The sequence below is a fragment of the Apodemus sylvaticus genome, chromosome 13 (genome assembly GCF_947179515.1).
Source record: "Apodemus sylvaticus chromosome 13, mApoSyl1.1, whole genome shotgun sequence".
Classification (NCBI taxonomy): Eukaryota; Metazoa; Chordata; class Mammalia; order Rodentia; family Muridae; genus Apodemus; species Apodemus sylvaticus.
Genome location: NC_067484.1, coordinates 16,052,803 through 16,069,985, shown reverse-complemented (window position 1 = coordinate 16,069,985; position 17,183 = coordinate 16,052,803). Strand labels below are relative to the sequence as shown.

The 17,183-nt window shown below is 51.2% G+C and overlaps 1 protein-coding gene across 5 annotated transcripts in view; it reads right to left on the bottom strand.

The window, feature by feature from the left end:
• Positions 1 to 14,710: 14,710 nt before the first annotated feature.
• The window catches only part of Atp9b (ATPase phospholipid transporting 9B (putative)), a 221,512-nt gene continuing 219,039 nt past the window's right edge, over positions 14,711 to 17,183 (bottom strand). For 3 of the 5 annotated variants that reach the window (XM_052155254.1, XM_052155255.1, XM_052155259.1), the window contains 2 exons: positions 16,554 to 16,586; positions 14,711 to 15,827 (listed from right to left, as the gene is read on the bottom strand). In XM_052155254.1, the coding sequence (XP_052011214.1) occupies positions 15,691 to 15,827; positions 16,554 to 16,586 (170 nt within the window). In that variant the 3' untranslated portion in view covers positions 14,711 to 15,690. The remainder of the gene's footprint in view (positions 15,828 to 16,553; positions 16,587 to 17,183) is intronic. The other 2 variants (XM_052155257.1, XM_052155258.1) reach the window with 1 other exon arrangement.

The following is a 17,183-nucleotide window of genomic DNA, read 5'->3' as shown; positions in this document are numbered from 1 at the left end:
AAATGAGCTATAAGGCTGTGCCCTCTTCCTGGGGGCCCTGCTTGCTGCTGCTCCTGCCCTCAGGGAGGCTCAGTCAGCTGTGGCTTTCTCTGCTCCTCTTTGTAAAACCAGGCATTCTGCATTGTAGGCTGTATATATATTTCTATTCCATGACTCCCTGGCCCTCTATAGAGCACACTTATGTGAGCTTCACCATGTCCTGCTGCCTGTAAAGCCAGATCCTCTGGGAGAAGGCAGCAGTGGTCTCCCCCAAGGCATAGAGGAGCCAGGGGACTAGAGTCAGGGATGGGGACAAGGACAAACTTGATCTAGATCACATCCCTCTCTCAGAGCTGGGCACTTGCAATGTGGTGACCTTTGTTCAATCCTCTCACCTCACTGCCTCTCTCCTTGGTCCACTGCATCATGGACTGAAATGACCAAGCCATCTTCCCAGAATTCCACACTGTGGTGCAGCCTGCTGTTGGCTTGGGAAGAAATGGTCCCCATTTTGGCAGATCAGAGCAAACATTCAAACACAATGCACCATTTTTCCAAACCAGAGCTAAGAGACAAGAGTCTTCCTCAGTTGCTGATAATGTGAGGGGGAGGGGATGTTGAGATGCCACAGATGCCCAGTCTCTCACTAAATCCCCAAAGGGTTTTCTCTGCAGATGCTTCTTCGTTTGTTGTTTGCCCCTGGGCCCGTTTTACAGACTTCTTGGGTGTCAGTTCCTTTCCAGAGACTTTAAATGGGGGTTTAAAAGTAATTTCACTAACCCTCCTGGGGATGGGTTAACACAACTCATCAGCCTTCCTGCTGGGAGCTAGTCTCCCACAGGCTGTGTCTGAGGTTCAGTTCCTCATCTACCTGGTCAGCCATGCTAACAGGCCTCACCCTCACAGGGCAGCTGTGAAGGATACATGGTATGGCACTCTTGAGGGCTCAGTCAGTTTTAGTTGTGGGTTGAACGTCGTCCCTTGAACATATCTTGAAGGGCTCACCCCTAGCTCCTATGTATGTGAGCTAGCTTGGATAGGGAGTCGGTCACACAGAGTTAGCTAAAATGAAACACGGGAGCTCTCAATCAAGCAAGACGTGCACAAGGTGGACCCCAAATGAGGACAGTGGCAGAACTGGGGAGATGCTCTGCCAGCCAAAGGGTGCAGGGGAAACTGACAGACTACTCTGGACTGGAAGAGGCAGGAATCCTCTGCCCTACCCCAGGTCTCAGGGAGCCTGGGCTTGCAGACCATGGATTTCGAACTTCTGGCTTATGCAAATTTACCTTTCTATCTTACCATTTAAGGCTGGTTAGTGGCCCCTAGTATTGTCCCTCTAGAATGTAATGTGCTGTGATTTGGCTGTGGTCTGAGTGCTTTCACGTGGTTCAGTGTTGAAACTTTGCCCCCGTGTGTGGCATTCCTAGGGTGGGGAAGTGCATCTGGCCCTGGTGTTCAGACCTCTGAGCGGTAACCAGCTAAGATCGTTGGGTTGAATGTACACCCAAATGTGAACTTTGGAGACTGTGTGAGACACCAGAACATCTTCTTTTATGTTTCTCATTGCCTTGAGCTGCCTTGGAATTGTGCTAGTAAGAAGGCATCCATCACACAGCACCACGGACTTCGAGAACTTTGAGCAGAAACAATCTTCCTCCCCCCTCTCTCTCCTCTCTTCTTCTTCCTAAAGTGGCCTGCCCCAGTATAATGTCTAGTCTTGGTTGTCAATGTGACTACATCTGGAATTAACTAAAACCCAAGTGGTTGGGCATACCTGTGAGGGATTTTTTTCTTAATTAAATCATCTGAAGGGGAAAGATGTGTGTGTGTGTGTGTGTGTGCTGTGTCACTCTGGATATCCTAGAACTCACCATGTAGAACAGCCTGGTCTCAGACTCGGTAGCCCTCCTGCCTTTGCCTTCTGAGTGCTGGGATTAAAGGTGTGAACTAACATGCCTGTTTGGGGAGACCTACTTTTAATGGAGATCTTCTGAAGTGGGAAGATCCACCTTTAATCTGGGTCACATCTTCCACTGGCAGCCCACATAAAGGACATGGAAGAAGAAAACTTGCTCTCTGCCTGCTTGCTTGTTCTCACTGGTGAATTCAACCCTTCACAGGCATTAGAACCTACTTCCTCAGGATTCTGTCATATACGAAAGAGCAGCCGAGACGGTCAGCCTCGTGGATTTAACAACCTGCTAGATTCTTGGGCTTCCCATCTGTTGAACTAGCTGGACTACAGCCTGTAAACCATTCTAATAAATTTCTCTCTCTCTCTCTCTCTCTCTCTCTCTCTCTCTCTCTCTCTCTCTCTCTCTCTCTCTCTCTCTCTCTCTGCAAGTTCTGCTCTAGAGAACCCATCAAAATTTATATTAGTCAGGGTTCCCACTTCAAATGACTTAATTAATTAAGAAAAAAAGTCACAGGTGTTCCCGACTACTTAGGTTGTAGTTAATTCCAGATGTAATCAAGTTAACAACTAAAAGTAGCCATCAAAGCCAAGCATTTGAACACAGGGTCTTATCACCTCACACTGTCACACCCGTGAATGCTGGTTTCCTTCTCCTGGGGGCTGAGGTACTATCCCTGTCAGGTCAGTCTCTTCCAAAGGACCTGCTATGGAAAGAAAGGGGTGGCATCCCCTCTGGGCCAGTGCCCCAACAGGTCTAACAGCCAGGTCACTCCTGCCCAGTGTAGCATGATCCATCCTATGGCATTTGCTGGAGGGAAGTCTCAGTTCTCTGTCGGCCATTGACTGCTCACTGCTCACTACCTGCCCCAGTCCAAGGTGGGCACCTGACAGAAGCAGGCCCTCAGTGCTCTTCCCTAACAGAGGCTGCAGAGACTCAAGCTCTGGGTTGTCTGCTCCATCCTGAGGAAGTCACTCTATATGGGACCCAGTCCAGGGTCAGAATCTGTGACTAGTCTAAGCCTGGTATCCATGGAAACCTGCCCCTAACTTCTCAGCTGTGTGGCAGAATCACTCCCCTTTTGGGCTGAAACCAGACTGCTTTGGGATCCTTCTTCTCACATCAATAGGAACCTAGAACCCCAGAGCCATTGTGTGGATAGCCACAGATGTGGCTGACTGGTCTCTTGTCTTCCTTCTCATTCACAAAAAGAGTGGCTTTGGAAGGCATGGAAAGCAAACACCCCTCCAACCGGGAAGAAGATGTCTGTCGGGGGAGCGAGACACCAGCTGTGTCACCGTGCCTTCAGTGACACACCATGCTGGGTAGGAGAACCTCTCAAGATAAAGTCTCTTGGAAAACTGATGTGCGGGACTGTGTTCGGTAGGGATCCTGGGTGCAGGTGCAGGTTTGTTCAATTCGGATGTGCTTCCGGGTTGAGCATGAGGCTGAGAATGGACTTGTGACTGCCCCTGGAATTCCTGCTTGCCAGGTTAGAAAGGGAGGCTGGGGATTGGAGGTGGCCCCACCTGCTGTGTTCATAAGCAGCTTTGTCAGTCCATTTTATAGAACAAGAAGTCACCAAGTTGTGACTGTGATGGGACGGCCTGCTTCTCTCTCCCTACAGGGCTCCCCACAGCAAAAGGGTCACCCTTTCTTTCAGGTCGGACCCTTTCAAACTTAGAGATCTTTATTTGTTTGTTTGTTTGATAGCAAAAAGCTTATAATGAGGAACAAAAGTTTTCTGATGGCAACATTGTAACCCTCTGCAAATGTTCACTTTCTTGGAATATTTTAATTAAGCCGTAGCCCACAGCGAGCCACTCTGCTCCCAGCCCTCGGTAATGAGGCGGCACGTTTTCTTTCCCTTCTCTGATATCAGATGACTGCTGTCATTTCTCACGGGTGGCAGTTTTCTCCACTGCAGAGCACGTGGCTCTGGCTGCCCCAGGAGCCCCTCAGCCCTGGCGAGACATAGCTCCAGCCACCCAGAGCAGGCCCAGCTTCCCAAACTATTTTTAAACTGTTTTGGTTCAATAAAGCTCTAAACAAGTTTTGCCAGGCACTTTTTCCATTAATTTTTAAACTGGAGTAAATCGCAAGGGGAATTTAATCCATGTGTCTCCGCTTCCTTTACCCTCAACCCATCAAGAGGTTGTGTGGGGCCGTTTGATGTCCAAGAAGATGTGGAGCTTTTTAAAGGTCTGCTCAGCCCTTTAATTCTTCTTAGAAACAGGAAGTGGCATCTTGCCAAAGTGTAAATGAACACAAGCCTCTCCACTGCAAGGCTTCAAGTTACCGACGCAGCATGCCCAGGCTGTCCCCACCGAGCCGGGGGCTTCCCCAGGGCTCGGGCTCCATCCAGACAGTCTATTTTACTATTTTAAAGGAGGTTTACTTTTCCAAAACTGTTAAAATAGGCATAACATGAAATTGACTATTTTGACCTATTTAAAAGATATTTTTGTGTGTGAATGCATGTAGGCATCCCCATGCCATGGCGTGTGTATGTGTGTGTGTGTATGTAGGTTACAGAACAACCTCAGGTGTTGGCCCACAAGCCTGTGGGGTTCTCCTGTCCACCACCCATCTGCTGTGTGAGTGCTGTGCTACAGAGGTACCACTGTGCTCAATGGTGGGTTCTGGGGATCTGAACTCGGGTCCTCAGGTTTGTATGGCAATAGCCTTCCCACTGGGTCATCTCCACTGCCCTGTGTAGTCCATTTCAAGTGTGTGCCTATTCTATGATGGGTGACAGTTCCGCTCGCATTTTTGGCACGTTTCTGTCTTCCCAAATGGAGCCTGTTCCCACTGTGTCCCTGCTGGGCTCCGAGCACTGTACTGCCTGTCCCAAGGATCTGACACTCCTAGACTCCATAGGAACCCAGGGGTCTGGACAGATGGCTCCACCCGGGGTGTGGGAGCTCAGTGCATCCACACTCTGCTCTCAGCATCGACACGGGGGCTAACATACATCCTTGACTGCTGTTTCAGGGGATCAGTGCCCTCTTCTGACCTCAATAGGCACCAGGCACCCACACAACACACAAATAAATACAGGCAAACATTCATATGTATAAAATAAAAGATTTTACAGGAAGCGAAGCCATGTTGCACCCATCCTTGCTGCCAGGCTTGCCCTTGAGTGTGCCCATACTGTGGCATGTGCCAGGGCAGCCCCTTTCCAAAGGCTAACTAGAATGTCCGCTTGCATGCTCCCATGTCCTCCCTCCCTCCCAGCCCTCCCTCCCTCCTTTTATCTTCTCCCTCCCTCTTTTCCCTGCCTCCCTCTTTCCCCTTCCCTTCTCCTTCCTTGTGCTCTTTCTCTCTACCTCATTTTTCTTTCATCTCCATTCTGAAACTATATCTAATTGCATTGTCCAGGCTATCCTTGAACTCTTGAGCACAAACGATCCTCCTGCCTCAGCCTCTTGAGCAGCAGTAACCATAGACATAGGCCACAGTGACCAGCCAGCCTTCTCGCTCCCGTGTCTCTGTCACACGCCTTGTCCTCTTCCTTCCCTCTCCCATGCAGGCTATCAGTGCCCTGTACCCCATCAATCAGTGCCCTGCACTTCATCAATCAGTGCTCCGTACCAGTCTTCATCTTCTTCAGCGTCCAGGGAGAGTTCTGGCCCTTAGGCATTGTGCTCTCACCCTGGCCTTCAGAGGAGGCCTGGGAACAGGCAGCGCATTCCCCTGTAGTTTCAGTACTAGTGTAGCTCAGCATCAAGGAGGACATGGGGTTGGGACCGCCTCTTTCTGGGGTTCCGGGGCATGAAGACAGGTACAAGCAGCAGGTCCCAGAGAGGGGTGGTTTGCCTGTTAACTGGTAGGGAGTGGAGGCCTGGGAGAGACCTTGGCTACTGGGTGGGCACGTGGCCCCGTAGGGCACACTGCCTCTGCCATGACTGTGATGCCCATCTTTCTTTACCACATTGTGTGTGGGTATTGGAGATGCAGGCTCAGGAAATGGGGTGTATGGGCGGCTCCTTTCCCAGAGCCAATGGCATTCCCTGGCTGGTACGCCTCAAGGGTGAGTGCCTGTGGGGGAGGGGGAGCAGGGAGAATGCTAAGGGGCAGCAGCAGTGCATCCTCCAGAGGGTGAGTTGATGGGGTGAGTTGGCCCAGAGTACAGCAGTTCCATGTATTAAGAGGTCAAGTGGTCCAAGGGACAGGATGTCTGTCAGCAGGCAGCCCTGAAAGGGGGTTCTTGACATGTCTTGCTGTATCAGGCATGCTCTTGGCATGTTCCTGACAGTTGAAGTACGCAGTTATCAGGAGACCTGTCATGCCCTCCAGGCCCCACGGCACCTCTCTCCCCATTTCTGAATCCTAGGCTTCTGCAGGCCCTGGCAACTTGGTTCATTGGGCCTGGGTATTTTACAATGTTGTAAGTTCACCCTCGGCACAGCCTTCGGATTCCTAGTTGGCGATCAGATCATAACCCATCTCTGTAATACCCCTCCCGCTCCCTCTCCCCCCCCCCCCCCCCCCGTCTCTAACATACCAATCCCCTCCATGCTGGTGTTTTGGCCCCTTGGCCCTAGCATCACCCAAAATCTGAGAGGTCTGGTAGGAGACATCCAGGCCTCTCACCCAGGCTGCTCTGCTGACTTGCTGTTCCCACGTTGCCCCTTTTTGTTTGTCACAAATTGAGGATGGGGATGACTCAGGTTGTCCCAAGAGAGATCACCACCTCAAATGGGTGGGGGGTGGAGGTGGAGTCCGGATACATGAGGCACCAGAAGATGGTGGCAACCAGGGGGGTCCCCAGAGCTACCAGCGCCCCAGTCCAGGCGCCCCAAGGCCTCTCCTTACTCCCCCTGGACTTCCAGTTTCTAGTCTAAGACATGCCCCACCCCTCCCGCCTGGAGGTCCCGGCCAGCTTGAGGCAGGAGGGTGTACTCCACAGCCAGGCACATTCTCCACATAGCATCAGCAGTCTGTGGAGCTGAGGTACCTTAGTGTCAAGGTCATTCATGGCAGAATGGCCACAGGATCCAAGTCCAGAAGCTCCCCAGCTATCCCTGGAAGCCACCCCATGTCCCCAGACTCCCCGCAGTGACAACAACCACTGCCTTCCTCAGTTCTCCCCTCTGTTTTGTCATCAAGGACCCTGGAACTGGCGGCATGTCAATGTCCTGCTGCTTGCTGCTGCTGCTGCACATTCCGCAGGGAAGGGCGTGTGCTGCGAGCAGCTCTGTGGGCGGGGTGATGTGATCGTCTGTGGAACCCTGGTATATATGTTATGGATATGAAGGGGCTTGCCCAGGAACCTCTGTACATGGTGTGGATGCGCAGGAGCTCATCCTGGGATCCTCTACATGTATGATATAAATATGAAGGTGTTCATCCTGGGAAACTGCATGTATCATATGACTATGAAGGGTTGGTCCTGGGAAGCTGTGAGTGACACGAACACATTATTAGTCACAGAAATTAAGAGAACCAGCAGCTCTTTCTTCCACAGACCCACAGCAGGTAATGTTAGCTTCATAACCCTGAGGAACCACACAAGGATTCTTTACAGAAAGAGAGAGAAATACCAACAATTAACAGTACCCCGAGGACGCGGGAGTCGGCTGCATAATTGAAATGAAATGGCCCACATCCTTCTCGAGACCCAGGTTAATCTCCTGTGCAGGACTTGACCTACATGTGGGGGCCTGAGCTGCTGGCGGGTACAGGGGTCAGGTCAGGTAGGGCAAGACGTACTGTTTCTGTCTTCTTTGTATTTTGCCTGCCCACTCCAGGTTTGGGGGGTGGGTCACAATCATCTCTGGGGCTTATGGAGAGAGGTGGAGAGTTCCTAGTGTTGTGAGCACCTTACTCAACAAATGGCCAAAAGGGAAAAAAAATGTTGGGGACAGCAGGTCCTGGCAGGGTAAATGGTGCAGATTCGTGGCAGCAGGTCCTGGCAGGGTAACTCCTGGCCTCCGGGTTACAGATAAAATAAGAAGAAGTATAGCCACTTTTCCAGGGGAGCCCAGAGTTGCTCTGACTTGCAGCCTTTCACATGTTCACAGAGCCCTGGTCATAACCCTTCTTCAAACACAGGCTGTTCTTCTCAGGGAGAAACTGAATCAGGGCTACTCAGTCTTTATGTGGAGGAGGGCGCTACTGGTTGGGCGCAGCTGGGTGCCTCTGTGGGTATGGCTGACATCCTGGCTGGGATACTGGCACTCTTGGGCCTCTCAATGTTTTCACTCTATTTCCACATAACACCCCAGATTTCTGACTTGCATGGTTTTAAGGCCTCACTCTTGCTCCTCCCGAGAGAAGTAGCACTTGACCCGTGCACGGCAGCTTTGGGAGTATCCCCGCACATTCCCTGTGGGAGTGGGCATTCAAAGGCCCCAGAACACTTGCTGCTGAACCCCATACTTGCAAAGCTGCCTACCTATACCTGTATGTACACCCGGTGGAAGAGGCATCTAGGCTGAGCCCACAGTTCACAGGTGGCTGTCCAGGGCCTGGAGGGAGCAGAGCAGCTCCCTCCGTGCCTAGTGAGCTGGGCACAGAGTTCGGGATCAGCAGAATGGATGGGAAGGTCTCAGCCCCCAGAGACCGCTGGCTCCTCAGGTATGCAGGATGTCTCTTATGAGTGGCAGCTTGTGGATGTTCCAGCCCTGGGTTGTAGCCTTGGGACCCTTCCCACAAGGAGTAGGCACTTGGAATTTGAACATTGGGGCTCTGCTGCAGAGGGAAGCGAGCTCCCCACTTAGGCAAAACCAGATACTACTGTCCACAAGCTCCTGTGAGCAGCAGCAGCAGTTCCTCTGCTAGAATAATGCCAAGATTTCGCGTTGACCACGTGGCATCGGGGATTGCTCATTCTGTCCAGTAGTTAACTAAACCCTAAGCCTGGGTTTCCAGAACACCTTGGAAGCACCGTTTCTTGGTTTCTATTGCCCCCTCCTGGGACGATCTGGAATTACACCTATACTCAGGTGCCAATGCAGACTGAGGAAGGCACAGTGGTGCAGTGCATTTCTTTTTAGAACTTTGCATTGAATCTTGGTGAAGTTCACACCATGTATCCTAATTCACTCACACATTTGTATTCACCTTCCAGCCTTGTAACCACCATACCAAAAAGTTGGGAAAAGGTCTTTTCATGGAAGCTGTAGCGTGTTAGTGTGTTACACAGTATGTATACCCTTTGTCCACACATCTTTACTTGGCAAATGTTCATTGCAGAGTCCTTGGTTTGTTTGGTGGCCTCTGGTTTTTGCTACACTATATTGGATCCTCAAGGAGGCTCATCTTGGGTATCCTGTTGTAGCCTGTGCCATGGAGATGGTACAGCTCTGGACCTGCACGGTCAACCTTTCATGCACGCCAGTGGATCACAGATGGGGTAGATTTTGTGGTGGATCCAGGACTGGGAGATAGCTGAGTTGCTCAGCCTGAGCCTACCAGCTCTCCTGCTCGCACACCACCAGGATGCCACAGCTAGCTCACCCAAGGCTGCAGGCAGCAAGGGGTCAGCTCTTTTGTTTTCATGTCCTTAGGGCTGGCTCACGCACACCTTTGCCACCAAGGCCAGCTCTACCCTGCTGCCCAGGTGAGGTGTCTGCTCTTCCGAGTGCTGCAGCCAGTGACAGGGGGGGCAAGCTGTCCCATTCTCGCAGCCTCGGGACTAGCTCACCCACCTGCCACAGGCAGTGAGGGGCAAGGGCATTGCTCCCAGTGGAGGGCATTTTTATAACTTGACACAGGTGGAAGGCAGAGCTGGACAACTTTCCCCTAGGGCCCTTTCCAGGCGGATACCCTGCCAAGTGTCTGACCAATGCCCAAAGGCAGGTCAGAGGGAAGTAGAGAGGTGAGCACATCACGTCTCATTGTGGCTCCTGCCAAATCCTGAGGACATGTGCAAGGAGCAGAAGCAGGGGCAGGGGCAGGGGCAGGGGCAGGGGCAGGGGCAGGGGCAGGGGCAGGGGCAGGGGCAGGGGCAGGGGCAGGAGGATGTGTGGCTTGGCTCGGTGCGGTTACGCTCCTAGCTGGGCAGCTTTTCTATAGGGTGTGGAGGTCAGCCAGTCTTGGATGAGAAGGGTGCGGAGGCTGAGACTGAGTCCCCGGCTGGGATACTTGGGGGGAAGGGGAAGGTACAGGTCCAGCTGGGAGAACAGAGGTGCTTGTCAAGTGTCCAGCTCCATGACCTCAGGCCATCCCACGCCCTGCAGGTCTTGTATGGTGGCCTGGAGGTACTAGCAAGGATGGTTTAGGGACCTGCATGAGTGTGGCCCTATAGTTTGAGAAGCCGCATGCGGGGCACAGCCAGGCCCACACATGTACAACTCTGCACGCAAGGCCAGCTCAGCTGTCTGCACTGAGAAGCCTGTAAACTTCTGTACCTCAGTCTTTCCAGCCCTTTATTGCTGCTGCACTCTCCAGGCACATCTGTGGTATCGTGCTGTTCTCATGAGGAATGGAGGCTAGGACAGTCAAGAATGCCAGTGGCAGGTGCTAGACTCCAAATGTGGTGGGGCAGGAGGATGTGTGAGGACAACGTGCTTATGGGTCCAAGAATCTCCTGCCACAGAGCTACAGGACTGACCAAAGCGACCACTGGGCATGAGAGTGACAGGCTGCAGCCTGCCCTCCTAGACCTACAGCATCCTCTGGGACCCCAGGGTGTCCTGCTCCTTGGCAACACAAGGCTCCAAGTTTGAAAGGGCCTGTGGCCTCTTGATCCCTGGTTCAGGCAGACCCTCCCATCTGGGCTGGTTCGTAAGTACTGGCCCACACAGGAGCTGTCTGCAGCCCATGAATTGTATTCATAGACAAAGATGCTCACAGTCAACTGGTGCACTGGCTGGTTTTGTGTGCCAACTTGACACAGGCTGGAGTTATCACAGAGAAATGAGCTTCAGTTGGGAAAATGACTCCATGAGATCCAACTAGTGATCAAGGGGGGAGGGCCCCTTGTGGGTGGTGCCATCCCTGGGCTGGTAGTCTTGGGTTCTATAAGAGAGCAAGCTGAGAAAGCCAGGGGAAGCAAGCCAGTAAGAAACATCCCTCCATGGCCTCTGCATCAGCTCCTGCTTCCTGACCTGCTTGAGTTCCTGTCCTGACTTCCTTTGGTGATCAACAGCAGTGTGGAAGTGTAAGCTGAATAAACCCTTTCCTCCCCAACTTGCTTCTTGGTCATGATGTTTGTGCAGGAATAGAAACCCTAAGATAACTGGGTTTACCAATTAGTGTCTAGAAAAATCAATAATCAGAAACACTGCTGTCCAGGCCTGAGCCCACTTCCCATTCAGGGTTCAGTGTCTGACATGTCTGACCTGACCACTCAGCAGGTGTTCACTCATCTGAGCTCAATTCTTAGTAGATATTCATTATCTTCACAACATATTTTAAATATTGGTTAAAAATATGAATTGTGGGTAAGACCCCTGCCCCCATCTACTATGTAAGCACCAGGAAGAGGCTGCAGCACCACTGTTGTCTGCTCGCCACAGAATACTCTGCTCCCCACTCTGCAAGCCCCAAAGAATGTTACTGTGGGGCATCTTAAATTTTTCCCCAAGGGTGGGGGGTTGGAAGGCCTGGTTTCCAGATGGAGCTCTAGACAAGTGTGGGCCCTAGTCAGATGGGGCCTAGTGGGAGTAGTTTAGGTCACTGGGGGTGTGCCTTGAAGGGGCTGTGGGAACCCTGATCCCTTCCTCTGCCTCTCTGCTTCCTGTCTACTCCAAGAGCACGGCTGTGATCCAGCACACACTCCCGGATGCCTCAGAAACCGAGCCAAATGAACCTTGTTGCTTTTCCAGTCTTCCCAGGTATGCTTCTGCACTAAGCCTGGCGGCCTCCGGCAGCTGTGTCCAGTCCATGGAACCACAGAGTGGGGATTTAGTCTCTTCTCGGCAGCTGAGCAGGAGGGCCAGCTGCTAGTCTGGCTTCTGGGACTATTGGCTGCATTGTGAACCTTTCTCTGCGATACATTATCATTCTTTGCGTCTAGTTTTAGCTTGCCTTGCTATTTCTCCCCCTAGCTTCATAAAAGTGAAGTCTATTGATTTTTACACTTCATCCCTCACATAAGCCTATAAGTCAGATCCCTCAGGCTTGGCTTTGTCAAATTTTGACATTTTCATTAAGTTGAAAATTGTACATACTTTAGAAGTAGACCATCTGACTCTTGTTTTGTGAAACAGGGCCTTGTTATGTAGGTCACACTGTCCTCAAATGTACAATTCTCCTGCCTCAGCCTCCTAAGTGTTGGAATTACAGGTGTGTCTCAACTACTTTGTGTGTCTACTTGATTCTGGCTATTTGTGCTTCTCTGGGGATCTTACTGACCCAGCATCTGGCCCACTGTATTTCCTGAAGTGGCTGGGTGCATACCCTCATAATGCCAACTCGGCTTGATGACCTGATAGTATCATTTTAATTTCTCCTTCCTTTCATATTTGCCACTACTGATGGTGGTAAAGATGCCAGTCACAGAGGTGTGGAGCTGCTGTAGTGGGTACGAGAACTTGCTTTGCAAGCATGAACTTAGCATAAAAATCTAGGTGTGGTTGTCTGCAACCCAGTGCTGGTCAGGCAGATGGGAAGGATCACTGGGGAATGCTGGCTACAAGATTGAGAGATTTGGTCTTAAAGGGTTAACTCAGGGAGTGACAGAGCAGGCCACCTAACAACCCCGTTTCCACATATGCATATGTGAGAACTACATATACATGTGTACACACCACATGCACTTTATGACTATACAGAGGGAAAATATTAAAAAACCTAAAATGCTTAGGAGGGCAACTGGTCTACCAAGCCCAGAGTATTCTGTTATTCATCTACTTAACACAATTTCCATCAAAGGTTCTCTTTGTCCTGAGTGACAGTTGGTATATGCAGTCTCCTAGGATGGCGGTGTCATGGACTGCTGGCTTTATGATACCTTCTGTTGGCACACTGTAGTTGCCCATCGGTTTGCTTCCAGTCCACTGTGTCTCTGTACAGAGTGTAGTTTGCTTTTTTGCCCAGCTGGGTCAACTGTCTTTTGACTAAGGACTGTAGTATAGGTATGGAAGTCACCTTCCCACGCAGCGCCCCATGCCCTCTTTGTAAGGATGGAAATAGAGACACGCTTGAATGCTGCACAGGATGACCCCTAGGCCTCCCACAGAGGTGGAGTAGCACCTGGCCTTTCTACTACGGTCTCTTTGCAGGGCTCTGAGCATAACAGAAAGGAAGCAATGGGATTTTAAACAACTTGTTAGGGTTCTGTGGGATCCACAGGCTTCACAAGTGTTAGAAGAAAAATCATGGTGGTTCCTAGGCTGAAATGTTAAGAAGTCATGAAAAGTTCATCCACTAATCTGTCCACCTACCCATCTATTTACCTATCTGCTTACTCATTTATTCAGCTACTGGACTGGCCATCCATCCATCCATCCATCCACCCACCCACCCCGATCCATCAATTCATTCATCCATCCACCCATCCACTGATCTGCCTACTTACCCACTAGTCCATCCATCTGTCCGTCCATCTGTCCAGCTGCCTACCTATGCATCTCGCCACCTGTCCACAGCTCCCTCATTCTTCCATGTTCGCCCACATGCCTGCCTCCCTGGGCTTCCTGTAGCACTCTCCCAAGGCTCTGCTCCACTACTCTGCACTCTGCTTCCACTCATCTGGTCCTCTGTCCTAAAGCTACCTTATCCTTGGCATGACTGGATCTTTTCTGGCCTTGGCTCCGCTCCACCTCTCCGGGGAGTTTCTCCACTTGCTATCCTGCCAGTTTCCCTGCATACACATTTTTATGGATATGAGCAAGGCCGTATCTACATCATCGTATGTGTACTGGAGGAATCTGGGAAGGTTTCCTGCTTGGAGTTTCCAATGGGATGAAGGTTGAGACCAAGACTAGGACCTTGAACAATCCAGAGGCCCTTTGTTTATGGCAGAGGAGGAGGCCTGCAGAAGACACAGAAGCCCTCTGTGGGGCTGGTCAGTGCTCACAGCAGGCAAGCCCGTCCACAAGAATCTCTGGAGCCAAGAAAGCTCCAGAATCTAAAAGTACATCCAACAAGGTTGTCTCAGAAGCCAGCAGGAGCGCAGGGCTGCTCCTCAAGGTGGCCCTTTTCCCCAATTCTTGACAAGCTACTTTGTAGGACTGAGCTAGATCAGGTAATGATCCTTTATTAAGCAGTTTTTTGTTTAGTCCTTCTGAGTCATTGTGTGCCAGGCGTCTGTCCAGGGCTTCCTCCCATGCTTGTCTCATCAGACCCACCAGTGGCATCCTGAGGGAGCTGATGCTCTTCAGAGATGAGAAACCTCACTGGCTTCCCACAGCTTCTAACTAGGATTTGGTGCATCTCGACTTCTGAAGTCTTAAAGCCTGTTCCATATCCACCACCATGGGAAGGCCTGTGCATCAAAGCATCTGAACTGCAAAGGTTCATGGTATTGTTTTCCGAGGCTTTCTGCAACTCTCGACACACATGCTGGTTAGTTTGCCATGTGTGTTCCGTTTCTAAGCAGCATACAGGTAGAGAGAGTGATCTGCACTCCGTCTACACCCAGCCCAAGCTTTGAGGTCTCAGCTCACAGCCTTCTGGCATTTTCTTAATTCACGCTGCATCAGTGCGGGGATGGGGGCATGAAGAGGTCAGGTCAGATACCTCCCGGTTCCCTCTTTCAGCAGGGAGAAAACCTGCCTGTGAACTGACAACCAACAGTGACACCTTGTGGAGAATATAAGAAACAGCTTTTCTGGTTGCAATTGTGTCTGGAAAGGGACTATGCGCAAGCACACAGAAGGTCCCCAACTAAGGACAAAGGTGTTCAGGTTAAAAGGCGCTGTAGGGACAATGAAGCTTTATTTGCAGCCAGTCTCTCCTCACAGGAGCCTGGTGGAGGGTCCCACACACACACATGGCCTGTTAAGGCGAGCTCTTCAGGGCTCCACTCACACAGCTTGTGCTTCCCCAAGGATTTCAGGGTCTTAGTGGCCCACATTTGAGGGGAAGTCAAGCTAAGAGCACAGGCATATACAAAAAAAAAAAAAAAAACTAGTGCAAAGGAGACTCCCACAGCCTGCTTTCGCATGTGAGGAGCTGAGCGCAAGAGGCCCACTGTGTGGTGGGCACGCTATACAGCACAGAGCTGCACTCACAATGCCTGGGGCTAACTCTAAGGCCAGAAGTCCTCTAAAGAGCTCCCATCAGCCCTCAGTGCAGCCTTTCACACAGGCGCTGCCGTCACAGGCGCAGAGGAGTGTGGGCTATGAGTATAACCACACGGACTAGGGGCTCCTACTCAGGAAGCGAAGCATTGTGGCTGGCGCTGTGGCAGCACAGGACAGTCAAGTTCTATGTAAACAGTTCTGAGTATGGTTTTACAGATATAAAAACGCATCAGCTAACAGAAGTGCCTTGAGGAATGGTTTACATTCATAGCTGTGAATTAGGATAGCAGAAGTGTCACCGCTTGGCCACCTGGGCTTGTGTGTGTGTGGTGTCCACTGAAAAGCAAAACTGCATCTGCAGAGGAGTGTGGCCATGGCAGAGGGTGGGTGAGTAGGCCCACTGTCTCCGGAGGTGCAGGGGCATGTGCAGGCATGGCTTTCTACAGTGTACCACTGCAGAAATTACACTCTGGCACTCAGGAGTGAAGCCTGCCCAGCTGTGCCGAGGCTGTTACTTCCTTTCAGTAGCTGTTCACGCTGCTTCAGTACAGACACGACCCAGCAGGGCTAGGTGAGCTCAGCCCTCAGCCTATCAGCAACACCAGTCCCTCATGCTGCCCACGCATGAGTCTCTAGCTGGCCTCATGCCATGCTCAGGACGACAGCTTGGAGTAGCTGGGAGGAGACAGCTTTCTCTTCAGGTACTTGAGCACGTAGAGAGGGAGGCAGCTGACCACAGTGATAGCTGACACTTTCCACACGAAGGTCACGGTTGTGATGAAGGCAACATCTGTCAGGAGGAGGCAGAGGAGAATGAGAGCCACTACAGGAGCTCCCAGCCCCTAAGGTTGTAGCCACAGCCCAGATTGAGCCCCCTCAGGATCCCCAGAGCCAATGGCTCCCTTGTGGCTGTGTGCCACAGGTCTGTCCTTGACCTCAGCTGTCCAATGTGTGCTTCTGCCAACAGTGAGCACAGCCTGGTACTGGGGAGGACTTGCAGGGGACCAGCAGGCAGACAGACCTGCAACAGACAGACCTACAGCATGGTTGACAGGACACTGCCTTGCTGCTCGGAGGACGCAGGCTCGCTTTCTGTTAACTAGGCCATGGACTCCCTCATGCACAAGCCTAACGCAAGCTGAAGAGCACAGAGTGCGGAGACCCAGACTGCCATGAGCAGCCGCGCTGAGAGCCCCAGCTTCCAGCCACTCTCATATCGGGTGCTGGAGTCCAGGCTGTGCTCACGCACCACTGGAGGAAGCCTCCAGCAAGTCTGTTTTAGGGAAGGACAGCAGGCTAGACCCCAGACTTCCCTCACCTAGCTGGATAGCACCTACAAGCACACTGTGTGGGGAGGTGGCTCAGGGCGGGCTCATGAAGCTTCACTGAGATGACAAGTGCCAAATTAGAGGAAGATCAGTTTGTATTTAAAAATTTAAAGAATTAGGTTAGCATGCTTATCATTGCTACTTTGCTAAATTTCTATACTCTGGAAGGGAATAATAACTTTACCTACCTAAGAAAGCGCCAAAAGATACTCTGCCTATACCTGTGCCAAGAGAAAACATGAACAAGGCAGATGAAGGAGAGATTAAAAGAGGCTCAGACATTTTAAGTGGTTAGTTAGCTACTGATTAGAGAAATGCATTAAAAAGCAGTAGAATGTTCTGTTAGTGTGGAATGCACTTGTAGTTGGGGGTTAACCCTTCCTTCCATTGCCTGCTGCCATATAATCTTTTAAACAGAACAACAATGTAGCAATGATGTCACCTTAACTTGGAAGCAAACAAGTAGACACATTCCCTGACTCTGCTTGTATCTCAGTGTCCACTTTAGAACTCTGCTTCACCTCAGGGCTTCTAATGCCTGCTTCCACGCACAAGACCTGTTCTGTGCAGTCTGGCCTGGCAGGAGGCAGACAGCATCAGCTGCAGTCTGCAGAGGAGAGCATGGGAACCGAGGCAACCGTCCTTCCTAGGGTCCTGTGACAGGCTATTTGGCGTCACTTGTATAACTCCCATGTACAGAATCCACTGTATGCCTGCCTGTGACAGCAATGAACTTTAGAATGATCATTTGCTTTCCAACCCGAGTGTTTTGACTCACCGTCTGTGCACAGTGATAGACACATGCTGAAGTGAATGCC